General features: G+C 44.6%; 3 protein-coding genes across 3 annotated transcripts; 2 read left to right on the top strand and 1 right to left on the bottom strand.

Annotated features, from left to right (window-relative positions):
* Positions 1-6: 6 nt before the first annotated feature.
* Positions 7-4,628, top strand: EBNA1BP2 (EBNA1 binding protein 2). Its single transcript, XM_058030042.1, has 9 exons — positions 7-104; positions 188-271; positions 522-679; positions 1,407-1,530; positions 2,593-2,682; positions 2,910-2,985; positions 3,248-3,338; positions 3,645-3,825; positions 4,180-4,628. Exons 1-9 carry the CDS (start codon positions 24-26, stop codon positions 4,228-4,230), a joined length of 936 nt encoding a protein of 311 aa, XP_057886025.1. The 5' UTR covers positions 7-23; the 3' UTR covers positions 4,231-4,628.
* An 87-nt stretch (positions 4,629-4,715) lies between these two features.
* CFAP144 (cilia and flagella associated protein 144) lies at positions 4,716-7,780 on the bottom strand. Its single transcript, XM_058030043.1, has 4 exons — positions 7,651-7,780; positions 6,876-6,935; positions 5,951-6,054; positions 4,716-4,959 (listed from the first exon to the last, which is right to left on the bottom strand). The coding sequence occupies exons 1-4, from the start codon at positions 7,778-7,780 to the stop codon at positions 4,843-4,845; spliced, it is 411 nt and encodes a 136-aa protein (XP_057886026.1). The 3' UTR covers positions 4,716-4,842.
* A 173-nt stretch (positions 7,781-7,953) lies between these two features.
* PIF1 (PIF1 5'-to-3' DNA helicase) lies at positions 7,954-14,096 on the top strand. The gene is made up of 12 exons (XM_058030394.1): positions 7,954-8,427; positions 8,504-8,621; positions 8,684-8,809; positions 8,901-9,054; positions 9,584-9,698; positions 9,773-9,879; positions 10,279-10,418; positions 11,083-11,189; positions 11,972-12,059; positions 12,593-12,738; positions 13,625-13,816; positions 14,046-14,096. Exons 1-12 carry the CDS (start codon positions 7,954-7,956, stop codon positions 14,094-14,096), a joined length of 1,818 nt encoding a protein of 605 aa, XP_057886377.1.
* The last annotated feature ends 5,915 nt before the right edge of the window (positions 14,097-20,011 follow it).

The following is a 20,011-nucleotide window of genomic DNA, read 5'->3' as shown; positions in this document are numbered from 1 at the left end:
AGCGGCGCACGGGGTCGGCAGCGATGGCGGCGGCGGTGGCGCGGCGTGGCTCCTTCTCGGACTCCGGCTCGGACTCGGAGGATTCCTCGCTCTCGGACTCGGAGGTGAGCCCGTGGCCGCCGTGGTGAGCCCGGTGGGGAAGGGCCGCCCGGTGCCGGCGGCGCGGACTGACCGAACCCTCTCACAGCTCCAGGAGGCCTTCGCGAAGGGCGCGCTGAAGCCGGGGCTCAACGTTGTGCTGGAGGAGCAGCCGAAGCGGCGCAATGACACGGTGAGCGGGAACGCGGGGACCGGGCAAAGCCCCCCCAGGGCCGCGGCCCCAGCGCCGGGAGCGGGGCGCGGGGAGCTCGGCGGGGCCGCGGGCCGAGGCCAGGCGGGCTCTGGTGTTCCGCGCTGCGGGCCGGGCTGCGGGTGTGCCCGGCGGCCCCAGGAGCAGCCCGCGGTGTCTCTCGGCCGCTGAGCCGGGCCAGCCGTGCGGATCGGTCGGTGCGCGGCTGTGCTGAGCTGGGCTCCTCTCACAGGACGGCCTGAAGCAGTGCCTGGCCGAATTCAGGCAGCAGCTCGCCTGGGTGGAAAGGCTGGACGTGACTCTGGGCCCGGTCGCGGACCCCGTTTCTCAGAATGCTTCTACGTCTGATGCCGTTGACCCTGAGAATGATTTCCAGAGAGAGATGAGTTTGTAAGTGTCAAAAAGGCATTTCATGTCGTGTCTCACTGTGTTGCTGCGTTTTTGGAGTTATGTTTCTTTCACCAGTATGCTACAGACTGCTGCAGACTGCTACACTGGCTGTCACTGTGATACTCTTGGCCATGTTATTTTACATTCGATGGCTCTGAATGTTTTCCAAAACAACTACAAATTAGTGCTAGTATATTCAACTCCTGTGTGACTTAAAATGAATAATTTCTCTCTTCATAGCAGACTTCATCATTTGCTGAGTTTATTTTAAAAGCTCCTTGACGGCAGGACTAACACTTTAACACAAGATACTGACTTTTTTTTGTGGGTTTGTTTTGGTACTCTTACAGTTCTCTTGCTTTGCTTTGCCTTTTATATTCCAACATAAAAAGCTATAACTGGAAATAAGATAAATTTATATGTGCAAGACGTAAATGTTAATGTTGTACTGGTACCTTAGGTGCTTTCAGTAGCACTGAATGTTTGCTAGACCAGACCAATGCTTGCTAGATCCCAGTATCAGCCTGCTTGTGTGAGCAGTTTGTGTCAGAACTGTGAGGTGCCCAACAGGCAGTGACAGGGCCGGGGCAGTGACAGGGCCGGGGCAGTGACAGCTGGGGCAGTGACAGCTGGTGCAGTGACAGAGCCAGTGCAGTGACAGCTGGGGCAGTGACAGCTGGGGCAGTGACAGCTGGGGCAGTGACAGTGGTGCTGTGCTCTCTCCCAGCTACCGGCAGGCGCAGGCAGCTGTCCTGGAGGCCCTCCCTCGGCTCCGTAAGCTCCAAGTTCCCACGAGGAGGCCGGATGATTACTTTGCAGAGATGGCCAAATCAGACCAACAGATGCAGAAGGTACGTGCAGGGAATGGTTTTCTTTCCAGTGTAATGTGTGTTTTAGCATGGGGTAGGGTAGATGAAACTTTGTGACAGGAGATTTCTTTTTGTTTAGGTGGGGATTTTTATAACAGGTTGGATGATAAAGTAGAAAAACATGATTTATACTTTGTCCTGATTAATATTAAAATATTAAAAAGGGAGGATTTTTCTTAGTATGTGTATTAGTGGATGTAAAGTTACCTGTGTTTTTGCTCTTTGTCATAAAACTTGCAGTTGACTGTGGCTTTAATGCAATCCTTTTTTTCCTATTTAAGTATCACCTTTTGTTTATTGCCAGCGTGTTCTGGTTTTCTGTGATTTTAAATTGTATATTATTGAGTGAATCTGTTTTGGATAGGAAATTATATTGGTGTAGGAAATAAGTCTTTCACACATTTCCTTCTTGATTGTAGTCTTTGTTCAAAATTGAACTCTATTTTTTTGTTTAGATTTTGAAAAAAGACTACATTTTATAAATTAAAGAAACATGAGCTGGAATCTAGTTGGAAGGTTCATGTATCATTGGGTCACTGTTCTGCTTCCTGATGGAACCTTTCTGGATAAGCTGAAGAATGATAATTAGCTGGTACTAAGGCTTAAGTCAATCCTGCACATTACTGTTCTCTTCTTTTGCTGATTTCATTTGAAGAACAGTTTTTATCTCCTACTGGGGTCACTAAACTGAATCACTAAGATCTGTGTTGAAATCTTTGTAATTCTCCATAAGGCAGCATCCTTATAAGAATGTTTGTGAACAAGGAGGGAACAGAAAAAATATTTTCTACAGAACTGTTGTCTTTTCTTCAGTGCTTTACTTTTAATAATGACAAGAAAGAAACTATTAAGTCTTTTTGATACACCCAAATAGACTGACATGATACTCTCAGTTCCATTAGAGCCCATTATAAGGCTTTTTCTTCTCTCTTGTGTGAGTTTTGTCTTTTTTAGCCAGATTTGGGCTATAGATCAGTACAGAAATTATAAATTTCTTTTTCTTTTGTGTTACTGATAAATTCTGATTTTCTATTCCCTAATTAGATTCGACAGAAACTTAAGAGTAAACAGGAAGCAATGGAAAGGTCTGAGAAAGCAAAACAACTCCGTGCAATGAGAAAATATGGCAAGAAGGTGAGGAGCTACAAAAGGGACATGTGCAAAAGGATTTGTGACAAGAATTTGGAGCCTGACTGGGGGGCTGGAAAAATGCAGCCACAAGAGTCTGGCTAAAACACACAGAATCTGTCTAGTCTCCTGTCTAGCTGCTCTGAAGGAAAACAGAACAAAACACAGGATACCTTAAAAAAAAGTATGGGACACTGCAAGGAACAGCACTAACATTCTGCTTCTAATCTCAGGTGCAAGTTGAGGTTCTGCAGAGGAGACAGAAGGAGAAGAAAAATATGTTGAATGCAGTCAAGAAATACCAGAAAGGTAAGAGAACAAAATACCAGAAAGTTCTAAGAGAACAAATGTGTAAGGGCAGTAGTGGTGTGTGAGCAGTGTAGGGCAGTGTGATGTGGTCACTGTGTCTGTAGTTCTGGGCCTTGAGGTTGGAAAGCTGCTGCTGTGCAGAATTGTGTGCCTGTGGCAGTGAAACGCCTCCCAAGCAGCTGTTCTTCAGTGAGGATGACCTATTGCTATTACTTGCTTAGACTGAAAATTTGTCTTTTCTGTGATGTGTTCATTCTTGCAGGTCTCTCTGACAAGCTGGACTTTCTAGATGAAGAGCAGACATCATCTCAAGGGAATAAAAAAGGCAATACAAGTCAACGGCCAAAGAAGGGGTGAGACCAGAAACGAGAGAGTTAAACACAGAATGTCTGATTTTTCAGTCTTTATAGGGGATAATTTTGGGGAACAGGAAAACTGTTCTATTTATTGTTAAAGTAAGTCCAAGGTGGTATTCTGTCCCTAAAGAGGAGAAAACTATGGCCAAAATGGAGCAGAGACTGAAATGTGATTTCTGCATCTTTGTTAAGAGGGGGAAGGTTTATGGTGGTTGATGGGATACCATGAGTATATATCTCTGTGTCTTGAGAGCTTTCTGGAACAAGGAATGTAGGCAGTGATGCTGCTTGGTTGTTTTTCAGGCCAAATGCCAAAAGACGATACAAAAATCAGAAGTTTGGTTTTGGTGGGAAGAAGAAGGGCTCCAAGTGGAACACAAAGGAGAGTTTTAATGACGTATCCAGCTTCCAGGCAAAAGTGGCTCACAACAAAGGCCCAGGAAAAGGAGGAAGAGGAGGAAAAGGAGGGAAAAAAGCTCTTAATGTAAGTAAAATGTTGCAGGAAAACGATCCTGGTTGGCTTGGAAGCCATGCCATGTCTGGCAGGGAGAGATGAGGGCATGGTATGTGTCTCCAGCATCAGGAAGTGATGCCTGTCTTTGGGAGCTAAGCATAATTCAGTTACTAACAGAGTTGGGGACAGTGGTTTGGTATCAGCAGGAAAATCAGAAAGGGAGTTAAAAAGTTCTGTTTGCTACTTGTGTGCCTAAACCTTCTTGTCCAGACGTTCTGACAAATACCCTCTCTTTGGTATCCTCCCTAAGTTATAGAGCTAAAACAAAGATGGAGAACATAAAAATAAAAATCTGAATCTGTTTTTTTTTTTTTTTTTTTGCAGAAGAGACCTGGAAAGAGAGCAAGGCAGAAAATGAAGAACCGAGCCCGCTAAGAGAACTGTGCTCCCCAAAGGGGTTCCTGTGTTTCTTTGTGTTGCAAGATGTGTTTCTGCTGTCATTAGCAGTTAACTGTGGAGCAAGCTGGATGTTTTACAGTGGCAAGGAAAAAAAGCCAGTGGAAACAGTGCCTTATCACTTAATTTTTTTCTTACTGTCTGTTTTGTTGAAGGGTTGTTTTGTACTTAAACCTGTTTTGTGTGAATGCATTAAGTGGTTTGCACAGAACTATGTGTAACTCATATTTAGCTGTTCAGTGAATGGTGGCTGAAGTCTGCCCTTTGTCCCCTTTATTCTGACAGCTTTTCCCACCACTACTGTTAAGATGAAGTTGGTGACCTTGAGTTCTGGGTCATGTTGCCAATGTCAAAATAAGAAGTCTGAAGCTTTTTGAGATGTTAGAGTGGTTTTTTAGATTATCTGTGTAGATGGGTATAGGAACAGCAATGAGACAAATACAGAGCCTTACAGATAGGTTTATTTGTGACACTGTTGTCAGGTTGTTAATCTGGACAGATTGAACTTCTCTTTTCTATTGTCTCTCACAAGAAATCTGCCAGACTTGCTAGATAACAAACAGGACCTAACACATTAGATGTTGTTAACATCTATCTTTGGCTATCCTCTTTAGGCATCTGTCCCCGTGGTGCAGGGTAGCCAAGGATGGTAATCTCAGTTGTCTGGCGTGGGAAGTAGAATCTGGTATCACTGCGGTCAAAAGGAACCTGGCAAACAAGAATCACAAACAGTCATGGGCTTTTACTAAAATCAGCAGTAGGAGTCCCTCCTGGGGGAGTGATGTGTGGTGTTCCACTGCTGAGAACTGTCCAAATGACAGAAGAGCAGGGTACCACTGTACTGTTCTCTGCTTTGTTATGGTCAAACCTGCCAAATAAGGAAAACTTAACAAATTAAACAACATCATCAGTTCTGACTCTAATAATCAAACTTGCTTCCCTACACACAAGTTTAGTTGCCTCCACTTGCCAGACTAATCCTACCAACAGTTCCTTAATACCACAGAGCCCAGCTGGGATGTCTGTTTCCACTCTTGTCATTACTAACTACTTTACTTGATATATAATATGAAAAGTCAATGAAGACTGTCTTATTTTCTTATTTATCTTAGTTTTCTTTATAACAGGCCAAAATTTGCCTTTCCCAAAACGCTAATTGCAAAGTCAGTCATCATCACAGCTGTTTGCCAGATATGATTGATGTCTCAGCTTGTTAATAATATTCCTTCTCCTCCTGTTTATTCACAATTCCCCAGATGAATCCTCACTGGTGTATCTGCTTTGGGTATACTTACATGATTATTAATTTTATGGTTCTGCTCTTGCAATTACTTTGAAAGATGCTGTGCAGCAGCACGTTTCTTTTCACAGTATTTCAGTACATCACTACACCATTTCTCATGGCTGAGCACTTTAATAAACAGCCCTGAGTACACCTGTGGCACTTGGCAGTGTGCTGCCACTGTCTCTGTAGATGTTTTGCAGGCAGGTTTCTCAGGGGAAGTGTACTGCTTCTCTGTTCACGAGTCTCTGCCAGTGTGAAGAGTCCTCTTAGGTGTAAATTTTAAAAACTTATTCCCTGTAATTCTTGTTTTCCTTGTTTGTCACAAGTTGTTTTCCTGCTTGAGTATTTTTCAGTGTGGCAGGCTTAACATCTCTGAATCCTTTAAAGGGCTGAGTCTTCAAGCATCCTACTCACCAAAGGTTTTGTATTCCAGCCAATTACTTGGCTTTCAGTTTGTGGCTCTGAGTATTTCTCTCTTGGCACCTCTGCTGCACGGTGAAGAAGTTTCAGGAATTCATCTGTTGTTTTAAAAAACAGGACACAAATACAAATGAAAGTGTGTTTAAAAACAGCCCCTGTGCTTCTGTGAATGATACTGTCAGAATGCACAGTGACATTTCTACTCAAATATTTCCTGAGGAAGTTTCAAGATTTGCCTGACAGTACTATCCTGTAATTCTGTATCCCTGCCTACTGTACTGCAGCATCTTGCTTTTCCTACACCACATCTTGTACAAACCAGTGCTCCATGACAGCTCTCGACTTTCTCAGTTGCCTGAGACCTACAGCCTTTCTCTGGTTTGGTCTGCCACCCTTCCCAGTCCTTGAATAAAGCAGCCAACCTTACCTGAGCATTAAGGTTTTTAGACACAATTAGCATGTTAGAAATAAGGGAGCAGCTGCTATAAGGGCTCTTACCAGTACTCTAAAGTAAGACTGGGCAGTCATTTCAGCAGTTTAACCTGCATGGTGGTTGGGTAGAATCTGCAATGGCAGGCAACATGCTTCTAGGTGTTTTTGTTTTCCTGAGACGTTTAGATTCTCAACCAAAATTTTATAGTATGAATATAAGGAATTTTATCTATTTTACAGTTGTTCCATATTTTAATTAAAAACAAAAATAAGACCATAATTGCATCGATGCAAACTTGTGCTGAAAATAGAAAGTAATGGGAAAGGGCTTTAAAGTGGGAAAAACCTGCTTTACAAACAAAAATCATTAAGGAGTTTAACTTATATGGTCACAGAGGTGTTTCCACATACATGGTTACAATTATTAAAACTTATGTGTTAATAATTTTCTTATGTAGTTACCACAAGCTTTTCAGGGACTTCTTACCATCTATGGGCTCCTGTATGTTCTCGTGCCAAGACATTGGCTTCCTAGAGACCATGTGGACTGCAGAGAAATGAGACAGGTGAATGACTTTAATGTGAATTTGGCATCACAGCCAAGTATAGAATATGTATGATTGAACTGCTTGTGCATAGAAGAAAATGAGTCAGAATCACTGATTAATGGCAACTTCTAGGCAGGGAAGGGCATTAACTGTGCTAAAGACCCTTCAATAGGATGCTGCCTGTGCTTGCCATATCAGAGTCCCACCCCAGCCACGGGATGGCCTGCAGAGTCCTAAGTCTCAGGAAATCATTTTTCTTTGTTGTTTTACTGAAAAACTTGGACCTGAAAGAATCTATTTACATCACCTGCCTGTGCTAGCACAGACTGTGAATTAGCAGGTAGAAAGTGATCAGGACCTGAAGGAACAGGGTGTAGTGTTGGGGCCCTCTACCCCATCTTGGCTCTGTATTTACACTGAATTTGTAAATTCCACACCCTAAATAGTTGCCTCGCTTGTACGTGGTTACTGAAGGCACCATCTGGGCAAGCGGGTCACGTCTCGGTTCTGTCTCTGAGTGTGCAAAAGGGAAGTGCTCCAGTTGCCCTTTGCAGCTTTACCCTCTCGCTGGCCGCTCTGCCAGCCTGGCTGCGGCTGTTCGTCCCTGAGTGCAGCTGAGCGCTGCGGGCCTGCCCCGGCCCCCCACTCCCCTCACCGCTTGTTTTGCCCCTGGGGCTTTACTCCGATTCCCTGTGGCTGGCCGGGAGGCCTCACCGGGATTGGCGGGGTTCACAGTGTACTGGGTGAAGAGCAGCTGCCAGCGGCGCTCCTTCTTGGCTCGCTCTGCCCGCAGGAGGTTCTGCCGCGCGTCCGGCGGGTCCCGCTCTCCGCGGCGAGCGGCCATGCCCGCGCCGCTGCCCTGGCAACGCCGTGTGCTGCCGGCGAGGCCGCCGATTGGCCCGCGCGGCGCCCCGCCTCGCGCCCCGCCCTTCCCGCCTCCTATTGGCCGCCGAGTTAAAACCCCCGGCCTTGATTGGCGGCGGCGCACGCGGCGCGTTTGAACGGCCGGCGGGGCTGATGGAGGCGGCGGAGCTGCGCTGCACGGCGGCCGTGGAGCAGCCGCTGCCGGGGGGCCTCGCCCCGCGCCGCCGCCTGATGCGGAACGCGACCGTGCTGCTGGGCCGCAACGAGCTGCGCCAGCCCGTGCTGCGCGTGGCCGGCGGCAGCGGCGCGGCGGCGGCCGTGCTGAACTTCGTGCTGGCCGGGGACGCCGTGAGGCTCTTCACGCGGTTCGCGGGCGAGGGGCGGGCGGCGGTGCGGGTGGGGCCGGACGGAACCCAGGTGCTGCTGTCCGACTGCCCCCCGGACGCGCTGCGCCGCTTCCTCCGCCTCCTGCGCCTCAAGGTGGCCGCCGGGCCGCGGGACGCGCCGCGCCGCCCCCGCCTGCTGGAGCGGCCGCCGCCGTCCTTCTCCGTGATCAGCCCGGTGCAGGAGCGGGACCTGCTGGGCAGCCCCGGCCGCCGCCAAGAGCGGGGGCAGCGCCCGGCGGAGGTGAGTGCCGGGGCGAGGGGGCGGCCCGGGGGAGCGGCCCTGCCCAGCCCCACAGCGCGCCCCCCCTGTCCCGCAGGTGCCCCGCAAGGAAAGGCGGCCCCCGGCGAGGCTCTCGGCGGAGCAGGAGGCGGTGCTGGGCGCCGTGCGGAGCGGCAAGAGCATCTTCTTCACCGGCTCTGCAGGTGAGCGTCCTGGCCGCTCTCATCGGCTCCCCGGGGAAAGTCCTGCCCATTGACCTGTTGCTTCTCTCTCGAAGGGACTGGGAAGTCGTTCCTGCTGAAGCGGATCTTGGGCTCCCTCCCTCCCAACATCACCTACGCTACAGCCAGCACGGGAGTGGCGGCTTGTCACATCGGTGGCACTACTCTCCACGCCTTTGCAGGTGATGGCCTGCCCGATCGCTATGGGAGCTATTACTCCCTTCCCAAAGAATCAGGAGCATCCTAAAGCTTTGCTTTTTTGTCCTGTGGCAGGGATCGGCTCTGGGAAGGCGCCGCTGGAACAGTGCATTCAGCTGGCAGAGAGGCCAGGGGTGCGCCAGCACTGGCTGGCCTGCCAGCACCTAATTATTGATGAGATCTCAATGGTGGATGGCAAGTTCTTTGACAAGCTGGAAGCAGTGGCAAGGTGAGCAATTGTCAGGTCAAACTAGCAGAAATGAGTTTCTCTAACCTTCCAGTCTGCTACCATTCTTTCATTTTGTGAATGAATACAAGGCAGCTACTGGTACAGGACTGTAAGGAAGCATGAAATCATAGCATCTGGGTCGATCTTTACCATGAGATAGGTTTTGGTCATGTCCATTCCTCACTCATAGCTGTGGCTGTTTGGGTTGTTCTCTCCATCTCCTGAGCTGAGTCCAGAATATACAGCTCTGCCCAAAAGGTCTCTATTGGCAGAGAGAAGTAGCTGTAGTATAACAGCCACTAAAGAACCAAGACCAGTATTGACCTCTGGGCTAGGTAAGCAAAGAAAATGTAATGTCTTGTACTAGCCCTGCTTAATTATTTGAGCTCTTCTGAGGCAGCTGGGGATAAATATCTTTCACTGCAGTTGTCTAGGTTTGAATATACTGACAGATTGAGAAGTAACTTCTGGGACCTGACTATGTCCAGATTCTGGAGGACATTCAAAACTTCTCTTCTATCCCTTTTAGGGCCGTCAGAAAACGGGATGAGCCTTTTGGAGGAATTCAGCTAATTATCTGTGGGGATTTCTTACAGCTACCCCCAGTCTGCAAGGCTAATGAAGAAACCAAGTTCTGCTTCCAGGTACAAAACTGTTCCTAAACTCATTCTCATACTTCAAGTCTGCCTCTTTCTTAACAAGAGAATGATTTTTCCAGGCAAAAAGCTGGAGGAAATGCATCCACATAAACATGGAGCTGACTGAAGTGCGGAGACAGACTGACAAGATCTTTGTCTCAATCCTGAGTGCAATCCGGTTAGGCAGGTGAGGAGAAGCTCATCTCTCTTTGTAATCCCTGCTACCCACAGGTGGAGCAGAGTAAAGAGCAGTTTTTCACTTTTCTGTACCCTGTCAGCAATGTGTGGCTGTGGGCAAAAGCTATAAGTGCTTCAGTTAACATAGATAGGTTTCATATATGCTGCTCTAGTAAGGAAGGGCACTTCCTAGGGTCCCTGTGCAATTTCTGTGAATTAATTCAAAGGCTCCTGAGCTGGCAGGGCTGGAGCACACACTGGCTCTGCTCTCTCACTTTATGCAGGTGTCCTTCTCTGTCCACTCTGGGGGCCTGTGGCTTGCACAGACTGATCTAGCTCTGTGAGGTTACTGCTGCTCAAACCTGTCCCTGATCACTTTAAAGAAGAATTCCCTTTTCCTGGCTACCAGGTGCACAGAGGAGGTTACCAGACAGCTGATGCAGACAGCTGCTCACAAGTCTGAGCGGGATGGGATCCTGGCTACGAGGCTGTGCACCCATAAAGATGATGTAGAAATAACCAACGAGAGACGCTTGCAACAGCTCCCAGGTGAACTCGGTGGAGGAAGTGCCTGGCTCTGGGGCTGAGCTCTGTGTGGGTGCATTGGGGGTACTGGGGTGGGACCAGTGTTCTGTCATCACAGCAGCACCAGTCCAAGCTCTGTGTGTTGGAGTTGAGGTGTCTAGGGAAAAAAATTGAGTTTTTTGCTTAAAAAGCCACAATGTCACTGGTTTGTAAGAAACAGCAAGCTTATTTCCTGCTGTGAGGTAGGGTGTGCAATTTATTGCCTCCACACCCCTATTTTTTCTTTCTATAGCATCTTAGAAAGGCCATGTTCTATCCAGCCATGATTTGAATTAAGGACTATTTAATTTTTTGTCTCCCTTGCTGGCCCTTGGATTCTTCCTTAGTCTGCTTTGGAGATCTGCTGTTGTAGTGAGTGAAACTGCTCAAAATGGTGTCTGCTCAGTTCCTATTTACTGCTGACCTTTCATTCCTGTCCCTTTTCATGCTCTGGAAGTTAGATAGGGAAGAGAGGCAATAATGAGCTCTCTGCTGTTAGATGTGACTAGGTTTGTGTGGGGATGTCCTAGCAGCAGAGTAGAATGGATATTAAAAGAGGAATTGCTGTTAGAAATAAATGCTGAACCTCCTGAAATGCTGTGTAGAGTACGTTCAACAGTTGTAAGTTCTGTCTTTCTTTCCTTAACAGGAGAAGTGCATGTGTTTGAGGCTTTGGACAGTGACCCAATGCTAGTGAAGTTAATTGATGCTCAGTGTCCTGTGGGTGGTAGAGTTGAGCTAAAGCTTGGAGCTCAGGTAAGTGTGTGTGCATACATGTGTGATAGAACAGAACAAATGGCATAAGAAAAATGGAGGAATATCAGAGAAATGTATAGAGTAGATTAATATATAGAATGCAATTCAGTCTAGAATGACTATGCCAGGCCAGCAGAAGACTGTCCCAATCTCTGTATCTTTTCTGGTTAGAGTCTTATCCACACAGAAGATGAGTTCAGGTCCATGTCCTGAGGACAGTGGTGATTGCTGTGACTCTGACAGACATGTCTAGTCAAATTTAGAAGCTTTCCAGTAGCAGAGAGCATAAGCAGTCCTTGCCTGCAGTCTCAGCTCCAGGTACAGCAGCCCTCCCCACCTGTAAAGGCAGGGCACAGCTTGCCATATTTGCTGGACTGGGCACCTAGCTCTGAGCTGGAGCTGTCAGAATGGAAAGGATGTGGGATTGTACTTAGTAGTAGCACTGTTGGCTTTGGAAACTTGTTCCTTTGCTATTCCCAGAATCTGTATGTGTATGGGCTGGTAATGCCTGGTGAAGGGGAAACTGCTCCCTGGATCTGAGCTCACAGAGAAATAACTCAAGTAAAATGTTCAGTGCTGTAAAATGATATAGTTAGGAATCCTAGGAAGGAAAGGCTGTGAAATAATTCCAATCAAATGGGAAATGGTGCTGCAATAGGCAGGATAGGATGATTTGGCCAAATCAGCCTGATGTGCTCATGCTTCCTGGCAAGAGGTTTAGCTACAGGTAGCTGAACAGGCTGTAGAAGCAGTGCATTGAAGATATTTCTTTTTCTCTGTAGGTGATGTTAGCAAAGAACCTTGATGTGTCTCAAGGGCTGGTGAATGGGGCACGAGGTGTTGTTGTAGGGTTTGAAAGTGAACAGAAGGGTGAGTAAGCCTTTTGATCTTTTGTTGAAGGAAGTGGGAAAATAACAAAACAGTGTGTCATTGGTGGCTGATGACTTCTTAATTTGTTTACAGCTTGGTAATAATTTGAGGGAAAGCAGAGAGATCTCTGCAAGCTTGGGGCTCTCATGAGCTGTGATGTCATGCACTGCATCAGCTACAGCTATCTGTAGGCCTCTTGTGTTCTGTAGTCTGTATGTAAATGTGTGTGCTCATTTGAATTTCCTGTTTGTTCTGCTGAAGCAAGTTTTGATTAATTTTTGTTTGTTTTTCTCAAAGAATAATGTTCTGCTACCTGCAAAATGTATTTTTCTCCGCACCTCAACTGGTACAATACCTTCCTTTAATTCTTCTGCTTAAGTAGATGTCAAACATCATTTCAGGACATGCTGTTAACTGTCTGTGGATTTAGGTTTGGTTTAGGCAGAAAAAAAGGTGTTCTTTAGGTGCTGACATCCTGGCTATTGAGTGTCAGGAATACATCCCTGGTTTTTTTCCTGCTCCCATTCGTACAGGGCTGCCTAAGGTGAGGTTTCTCTGTGGGGTCACACAGCTCATAAAAATGGAGAAATGGGTCATCAAAGGACCATCAGGAGTTCATCTGAGTCGTCAGCAATTACCTTTAAAATTGGCATGGGCCATTTCCATTCACAAGAGTCAGGTGGGTGTTGTTGTACAGCTGTCTATAGACCTTTACACCATTACAAACCTTATTTCCTGGGTGAGCTTGTATTGCTGGTGAAACAGGAGAGAAAGCTGAAAGGCCCTTGCTGGGGGGAACTCCAGAATATGTGTCTAGCTGCAGAGAGTGGGGCTGTCAGTGCTGCTGGGGTTTCCCTAAGGGCACTGCCATCTGCAGAGTTGGAGTTGGGCTATACAGCAGCATTATTTATCACTGTGGGCTGATGAGGGTAGTGCTCCCCTGAGAGCACTGGGGACCTGAGCTCTGCAGCATCACTGAGGAGGCTGCTGGAGCCACAGCTGTGCTCTTTGGGCTGGACTCACCCTTTGGTGGTGTGCAGTGGGGATTTTTTCAATATAACTTTCAATGTGACAGTGTAATATTTTAAAAGTTCCTTCCTTTCCATAAGACTTCATACTTGATAAATATAGTCTTGGAGAACCTGTGACCTGTGAGTTTATTCCTGTGCCACAGTTTAAGCTAGGCCATGCTGTGAATTCTGCTGCACCTGGGACAAACCCAGACTCTCTCAGGTCTCCCTGAGGACTGCTTGAGAAAGATGCCTGCTCCACTTAACTAATAAAAGTGAAATCAGCAGGATTTCTTTCCCTGCTATGTAGATTAGATGAGATTTATGGAGTTTCACACAACAAGAGCCTCACTGGAGTTAGTTAGTGGATCCTACTGTCTACTAGAAATTTCCTGACAGTGGAAAAATGCCTTTGCTTTCTGCTGATTCCCTTTTTTTAAAACCAAAACCTTTTCCCAAAGACGGTACCTTGGACAGACTCACAGGTTAGGTTAGTGCTGCTACGTCCCAATGCTGTTTGTTTGTGTGTAAGCCAGCCCTCTGTGCCTTTGGCAGGGCATGTCTCTGGACTGTGTGGAGATCTCCCTGTCCCGTGTCTTTGAGAGCGGCCAGGCCTACGTGGCCCTGTCCCGCGCCCGGAGCCTCGCGGGGCTCCGCGTGCTGGATTTCGACCCCAAAGCAGTGAGAGCTGACCCTGCTGTGCTGCACTTCTACAGGCACCTGAGGCACCACCAGCTTCCAGCCCAGGTAAAGGAAAATCCCACGCAGCAGGAGAGATGGAACTGCAAAAAGGGCATGCAGCAGGGCAGCTCTTGGTGTGGCAAAATACTCCTGTAATGTTGGGGTTGTGTAACACTACCTGGTCCTCTGGGTGAAAGGATGGGTTGGGATTCTTTGATCCTCCTCTTGCAGTAAGGAATTGAGGAGAAGTGGGCACAAAATAAATTTCTGGTATTTTTTTTCTCTCTCCTCAAAGGATTCATTACACACCTATTCAGATGCTGATGAGAAGGAGAACTGGAAATAAATCTGAGAATGCTCTTCTAGTTTCTGTGAGGTGTCAGCTCAGCCTGCTGAGATGCAGCAATCTTGCTGTGTATATTTGATAACACAGACAAAGTCAATGGAGATTTTTTTGGATGTTTGCTTCATTCAGCTGACTCTGGATATGTAGAACTATCCCCATCTCACATCTCTGGAATCTGGAAGGCTTCTGCAGACCCCCCTCAAGCCCCCAGCCTTGAGCACTCCTGTGTCACAAATGCAACTCTAGCAAACAAAATGACTGAACAAGGACATTGCTACAGTTTTATCTGGTCTGAGGGACCTTCCTACCATTCTCTTCTGCCTGCTAATTGTATTTTATTATCTGCACATATAGACTGAGGCCTGTGTGCCTTTATTCAAGTATACCACTGTTGAGAGACAGAAAGTGTGTCCTCTTTGCTGGGATGGATTGTTCACAGGAGCTGCTGACACAAGAGAAAGCAATGCTAAATATCTGGAATACTTGATTTGTCTGCAAGAGAAGAGCTGTTCTTGCTGCCTGACTCCAGGAGTCTGCATAACTTCTTCCACAAGCAGAACTGTCAGAGTTGCACATTGCCTGTTATGCTGAAACATAGCATTTTTATTAGTCTGTTGCATACAATGAGGTGATTTTTTTTCTTAACCTTTTGAGATGAGCTGGCACTATTTAAAAATAGGAGGAAGTCCTACATCTTATACCCATAATTATGGACTATAAGAACTGTGGAGATTCATTACCCCATGAGCAAGAAGTGGGTCAGAGGAGATGGGTGCTGGTGGGACCTCTCTTATTTAAACACATGAGGCCCATTCAGATGGGAGTTTCTCCTGGAAAAGTGCCTGACTAATAAGGTGGAACTTGAGTGTGCAATAGAGGAATGGCTAAGGACATGGGAAGTGTGCTGTAACTTCACTTGTTTCAGCAAAAGCAGAGATGAGCAGAACTAATGTGCTGTCTTCTTAATAAAGGAGAAGCTTTGGTCTTTGTGTTTTAGCACTTTGCTTAAAGCTAAAGGAACTTGCATATTTTAAAATGTTTTACATATGGGAATAACATGAAATAACATCCATCTGGAACTTATCTCTTGCAGGGGAATTCTCTAAAAAAGCCTTTGCAGTGTAAGCAAATTGAAGGCCATTTCTTGGCAGCTGCTCTCCTTAAGGCCAGGAAAGGATGTTGGCTAGCCAGTGGTTAGCATAACAGAAAACAGACTTCAATAGGATTTCAAGATGTATTTTTTTAGTAATTTTTTGTTTTCTTTTGGGTTTCTTTGTTTGTTTTAATTTTTTTTTACTGGGCTTGAGAAGGTAGAGTCTTGGAGGAAGCAGCAGTATAAGACAGAAGTGTGGCTATTATTCAGAGAGGTTCTTAATGTATCAGCATATTGTTTCTTCAAAGAATTTTGATGGGGAGTGGATGGAAGTACCTGGAGGTGGAGCTGGAGTCTATGGAAGCAAATCCCAAACCTTGTGCTTGGCCAGGGGTCTGGTTTCAGTTGGCACTCTTGTAGGTTTTTAAAGATGGGATGCTGCAGTATAATGAGGGATTTATGTTGCATTGGACTTTAAAGTGTGGGACCTGAAATGCCCAGAATGCTAAAGTGAGTTTTACTATTGGGATAGGCAGCTATGAAGAATATGCCAGGCAAGTCCAGTCATTGACAATAAATTGATTTATTGATGGATTATGTAAGAGCAATAAGGCAGGTTCAAATCCTTTAATAATTCTTAAAAAGTTCCTGTACCCCTGTAATTGTAAAACAATTCAGAGTGTAAGACTGGTGATTATGTGCAATGCAAATAAACTTTTAATTATGATCTTGTGCAGTAACTCACTTAACTGCAGCTTTCATGGACTTAGGGACTGAAATCTTTGCAGTTGTATGGCAGGGCTGGGTTGGTGCCAATTTGAGATAAAATGCTAAACAGAACTTAAAGATGAAAAGGCTGATATTTCATTTAGTATTAAATCTATTATGAAATATTGTGGATGCATTCTCAGTGATGGAACTGTGGAAGCAGAATCACTGTGGCTTTTGAAGGGCTGGCAGCTGCTGTGAGGCCAAAAGGTGTCCATCTGTGTAAACTCTGGATGCTCTCACTTCCATCTAGAGCAGATATGTGGATGGGTGCCGAGTTTGAAAGCTGCTATTTGAATCCTAAAAGAAGCAGTCAAGGACAAATCTGAGCAGACAGGTTCTGTCATGGTTCCCCTTGGGTTGGGATTATGATGAGGCCTTTTTAAAATGGAATAATGCTTTCCTACATGAGCCAAAAAAATCTTGTCATACAATAAATATCCCTTCTTCCATATTAGTTTTTCTTACAGAGGTACTATCTAGAGCTGGAACTCAGTACACCACCATGGGATTTAAAAAAAAAAAGCAAAACAACAAAACCACAACTTATAATTTAAGCCTTTAAACATCTGCCTTAACTGCAGCTATTATTAAGTGAATTAAACTAAGAGTTTGATTCATAATTGGTATTTCTGTTACCACAAAGTACAGCCATTCTCATTTCAAACACATTAAACCATAAGAAACTGCTTTATACCAGCTAAAGTTCTGTAATACATTTATGTGTTATTGGAAGCATAATTCACAAACAGAGTGTTATTAAAGCCTTACCAGCTTCCAGTTTAAGTCTTTGTATGGTGATTTAACACCCTTCCTGTTCTTTATGTGACATTTTCATTATAATTAAACAAATATGTGTCCTCAGCCTGTGCCCACAAGTCCTGTGAGCACAGGAAAGGCAGCAAGAGTCCTGTTGATTTGGATGCTGTAATAAGATTGTGTCCAGGAATTAGACCTTCATATTCAGGATTGCTCTGAATAGATTAAAAAATGCTACCCTTAAGTAATGGAAATACAGTACATTATTGGTTGTGCTATGAATGCTAATAATGTCATTTTTTCTTGTAGATATTACAAGTTTCTCATTTTATATTAGGCCACTCCGTGACATGTAATTGTCTTCTGCTGTTAAATCTAAGCAGTTCTATTATTAGCACGAGAAAAGACCTGAATTGCTAGAGATTGCATTTAGATGTGTAAAATTTCTGTTTTGCTGTTTCCTATATGACTATTTTATGCTTGTTACTATTAAAAATCATAAGATGTTGTATGGAATATTTTAGCTGAGCTACTGACTAGTATATAATTTATGAAATCTGATTATAGAGGCAAAATAAGTTGATAAGAAGTCTAAGAGTAGTTTTTCACTTATAATTATTGAATACTGCACTATTTGATTTTTTTTCTTTTAAATTTGTTATGGTGTTGATACAGAGGGCTGTCAGATGTGACAAAGAATGTATGAGATTCCTCCTGGGGTGGCAGCTCTGTAGGCACCAACAGCTTCCTAACTGGTACCACATGTGAGCAACTGGGTTCCAAGGTAACATGCTTTTACTAAATTGTTTATTACAATATTTCTGCAATGACAGCTATGATAAAGATGTCTCTGACAGAAATTCAAGATTTTTAATTAAGGTTTTTTAATTATTATTGAAAATTATTATATGGACTTTGTTGGGGTTTTTCCCCCCTCTTATTTCTCAAAATATGTGTTTTTTGTCAACAGACAGGTGAATGTGTACAGGAACCATACCTTCCATCTATTGCTTCTTATGCCACTGGTCTGTATATCAGTTTTCTGTAGGACACTTAATTTTTGTTTTTTGAATTACTATAAACACCCTGAGAATTACAGGGGGATTTGCACAGACTTCCAGTTGGAGGTCAGGAGTTGGTCCAGATCTTCAGATTTTGGATTCTCTTTTGTTTACTGAAAGGTCTGTGATTCCCTCTAATTAAATGTCAGGTTAGAAAGCGTACAACTTATTTCAAGACAATGCCAGACATTAAATTAAAAACATAAGTAAAACTTCTTAAGTTTATTCCAGTAGATAATAATTCACAAAAACAAGGCATCACATATCTTTTTGTATTTCCAAGTGAAGGCTGGACAAGCTTACTGAATGTAACAAATCAAATATGAAAAACATTGATGTGAATTAATGAGAACAACTTGGACTAAAAAGCAACTTCTAAAGGTTGTGGTTTATCTGAGAAGACAGTATGTAGTGACCAGCCAGTTTTTAAGTGTTTCGATAAGAAAATTCCAGAGAAATTACCTTTGTGTTTGTGATGGATTAATAGGACACCTTGCAATAAAATATTTGACCATAATAACACCAGGTTCTTTCAACTGACACTTGGAATTACAAAATAAATTTTAAAAACAGATCTTGAATCTTGAGCAATGTACTAGTAATTCCTTGCCAGAATGTCAATGCATAATGCAGGGAGATGTTACCAGATCTAATCTTATAATAAAGAAGGAAGCTTTAATAATAAAGAAGGAAGCTCTGAAATTGTTTGAGTTTTACCCAAACAATTTCCTCTCCAGATGAGAGAGACCTTGCAATAACCTTAACCCTTTTACATGTGATGGTAGCAATAGCTATGGCTATTTTAACATAAAATCCCCACTGAAAATAGAACACATCAGATGATTCAGTCAGGTCAAAATGACAAACTTTCATAAAATCTTGTCCTTTTGTCTTCATTAGCCATAATTATTGCTGTCAGTTTAAACTTTGGGACAAATACTACATGTTTTCCTTTTGTTTTAAAAATAAAATATAAAAATGGCTCTGTAGAAACAATTTTAAATTCACGTTCAAGATACAGTAATATTTTTGACAGATTGCTGTGAAGTCTTGTGCGCTCTCGGATCTCAAAAAAAGTACAAGGTCAAAAGTATTGTTTGTGATGCCCTATATATTTTAACAGAAATATTGTCAAAACAAATTATAATCAGGTTTTGACACTTGTCCTGAAAGTGTCAAGGCCTCCATAAAATATAATACCTCAAAAGCTTCAGGCAAAATCTCCTATGTGTGATATTCATTCAATTACTCTGTAAAGTGTAGATCATCTTGCAGTGCTCAGTTTTGGGGTCAGGACACTAATATGAGAAAGAGGCCCTTAATAGCCTTTGCTATGGATTTAATGAGATGTTCTTGGAAAAAAAATAATGGGGAAAACCCCCCAACTAAACAGAAAAAAACCCAACCTCTGCAAAAAAACAGATTCAGCACTGTACCAAGCTCTAACAGCTCCAAGCAGGGTGCTGGGAGTGGGATATCAAGCTGAGGTGAAAATTATGTCCAAAACTGAAGATGAAGAGGGCACATAGCCTCTGAAGAACGCTGTTTAGAGCCAGAGGAATGGAATCATTAGCAATATGTCCAGATCAAGGAGTGCAGGAGAGGTAAATTTAAAATAGTTACTGAGTATTTTTCCAGATTCAATAACGCCTGTGTGTCCGTGGGATAGTTAAGAGATCCAATATAGTGCATAAGTGTCTGAAAGAGCAGGGGGAGGCACAAGATCATCCTTTAGCACCTTTGGTGTCACTGTGGAATGGCCAGAAGTATAAAAATACAGCTAATGATGTGAGGAAGGAGGGACAGGAGCAGCACCCAGGCAAGGGCCGTTCAGCAGCACTTGCAGTGCTGCGCACAGAAGGGAAATCAGCTCCAATTCCAAAGGAGCTGCTGGCTGCTCCCTGCTGCAGAAGAGTTTGTCAGCTCACCTGGGGGCAGCAGATGGACAGCCTGTTCAGAAGCCATTGGGAAGCATTATGGTGAAGTTGGTGCTGGGGGCAGACAAATGACTCCAACCCTTGTCAGAATCATCCCAGTCCATGAGGAGATGGTGAGGAGCTCTGAAAAGAAGTTGTGGCTAGGGGCACATACACTGCACATGTGGACAAGTGTTTGGAACAGCAGAAAACCTAGCAACATGTTTCAGTAAACCTTTTTTGACTCACGTGAATTATGTCTTGCTGTGATGGACTCCTTGAAGAGCAGGAGGTGGGTGGAGAAGGCATTTCTAGGAC

This window comes from Melospiza georgiana, chromosome 9 (assembly GCF_028018845.1).
Source record: "Melospiza georgiana isolate bMelGeo1 chromosome 9, bMelGeo1.pri, whole genome shotgun sequence".
In the NCBI taxonomy this organism is placed as follows: domain Eukaryota; kingdom Metazoa; phylum Chordata; class Aves; order Passeriformes; family Passerellidae; genus Melospiza; species Melospiza georgiana.
The sequence above is the reverse complement of the archived record's forward strand: the minus strand, read 5'-3'. Positions and strand labels throughout refer to the sequence as shown.

Excerpts from the sequence above, each read along its gene's own strand:
- PIF1 (XM_058030394.1), top strand. The coding sequence starts at position 7,954 with ATGGAGGCGGCGGAGCTGCGCTGCACGGCGGCCGTGGAGCAGCCGCTG. Across the intron at positions 8,810-8,900 it reads TACTCTCCACGCCTTTGCAG|GGATCGGCTCTGGGAAGGCG; the intron begins GTGATGGCCTGC and ends GTCCTGTGGCAG. Across the intron at positions 13,817-14,045 it reads ACCACCAGCTTCCAGCCCAG|GATTCATTACACACCTATTC; the intron begins GTAAAGGAAAAT and ends CTCTCCTCAAAG.
- EBNA1BP2 (XM_058030042.1), top strand. The coding sequence starts at position 24 with ATGGCGGCGGCGGTGGCGCGGCGTGGCTCCTTCTCGGACTCCGGCTCG. Across the intron at positions 272-521 it reads CGAAGCGGCGCAATGACACG|GACGGCCTGAAGCAGTGCCT; the intron begins GTGAGCGGGAAC and ends CTCCTCTCACAG. Across the intron at positions 3,826-4,179 it reads GAGGGAAAAAAGCTCTTAAT|AAGAGACCTGGAAAGAGAGC; the intron begins GTAAGTAAAATG and ends TTTTTTTTGCAG.
- CFAP144 (XM_058030043.1), bottom strand. The coding sequence starts at position 7,780 with ATGGCCGCTCGCCGCGGAGAGCGGGACCCGCCGGACGCGCGGCAGAAC. Across the intron at positions 6,936-7,650 it reads TGTGAACCCCGCCAATCCCG|TCCACATGGTCTCTAGGAAG; the intron begins GTGAGGCCTCCC and ends ATTTCTCTGCAG. Across the intron at positions 4,960-5,950 it reads GCTGGAATACAAAACCTTTG|GTTCCTTTTGACCGCAGTGA; the intron begins GTGAGTAGGATG and ends CTTGTTTGCCAG.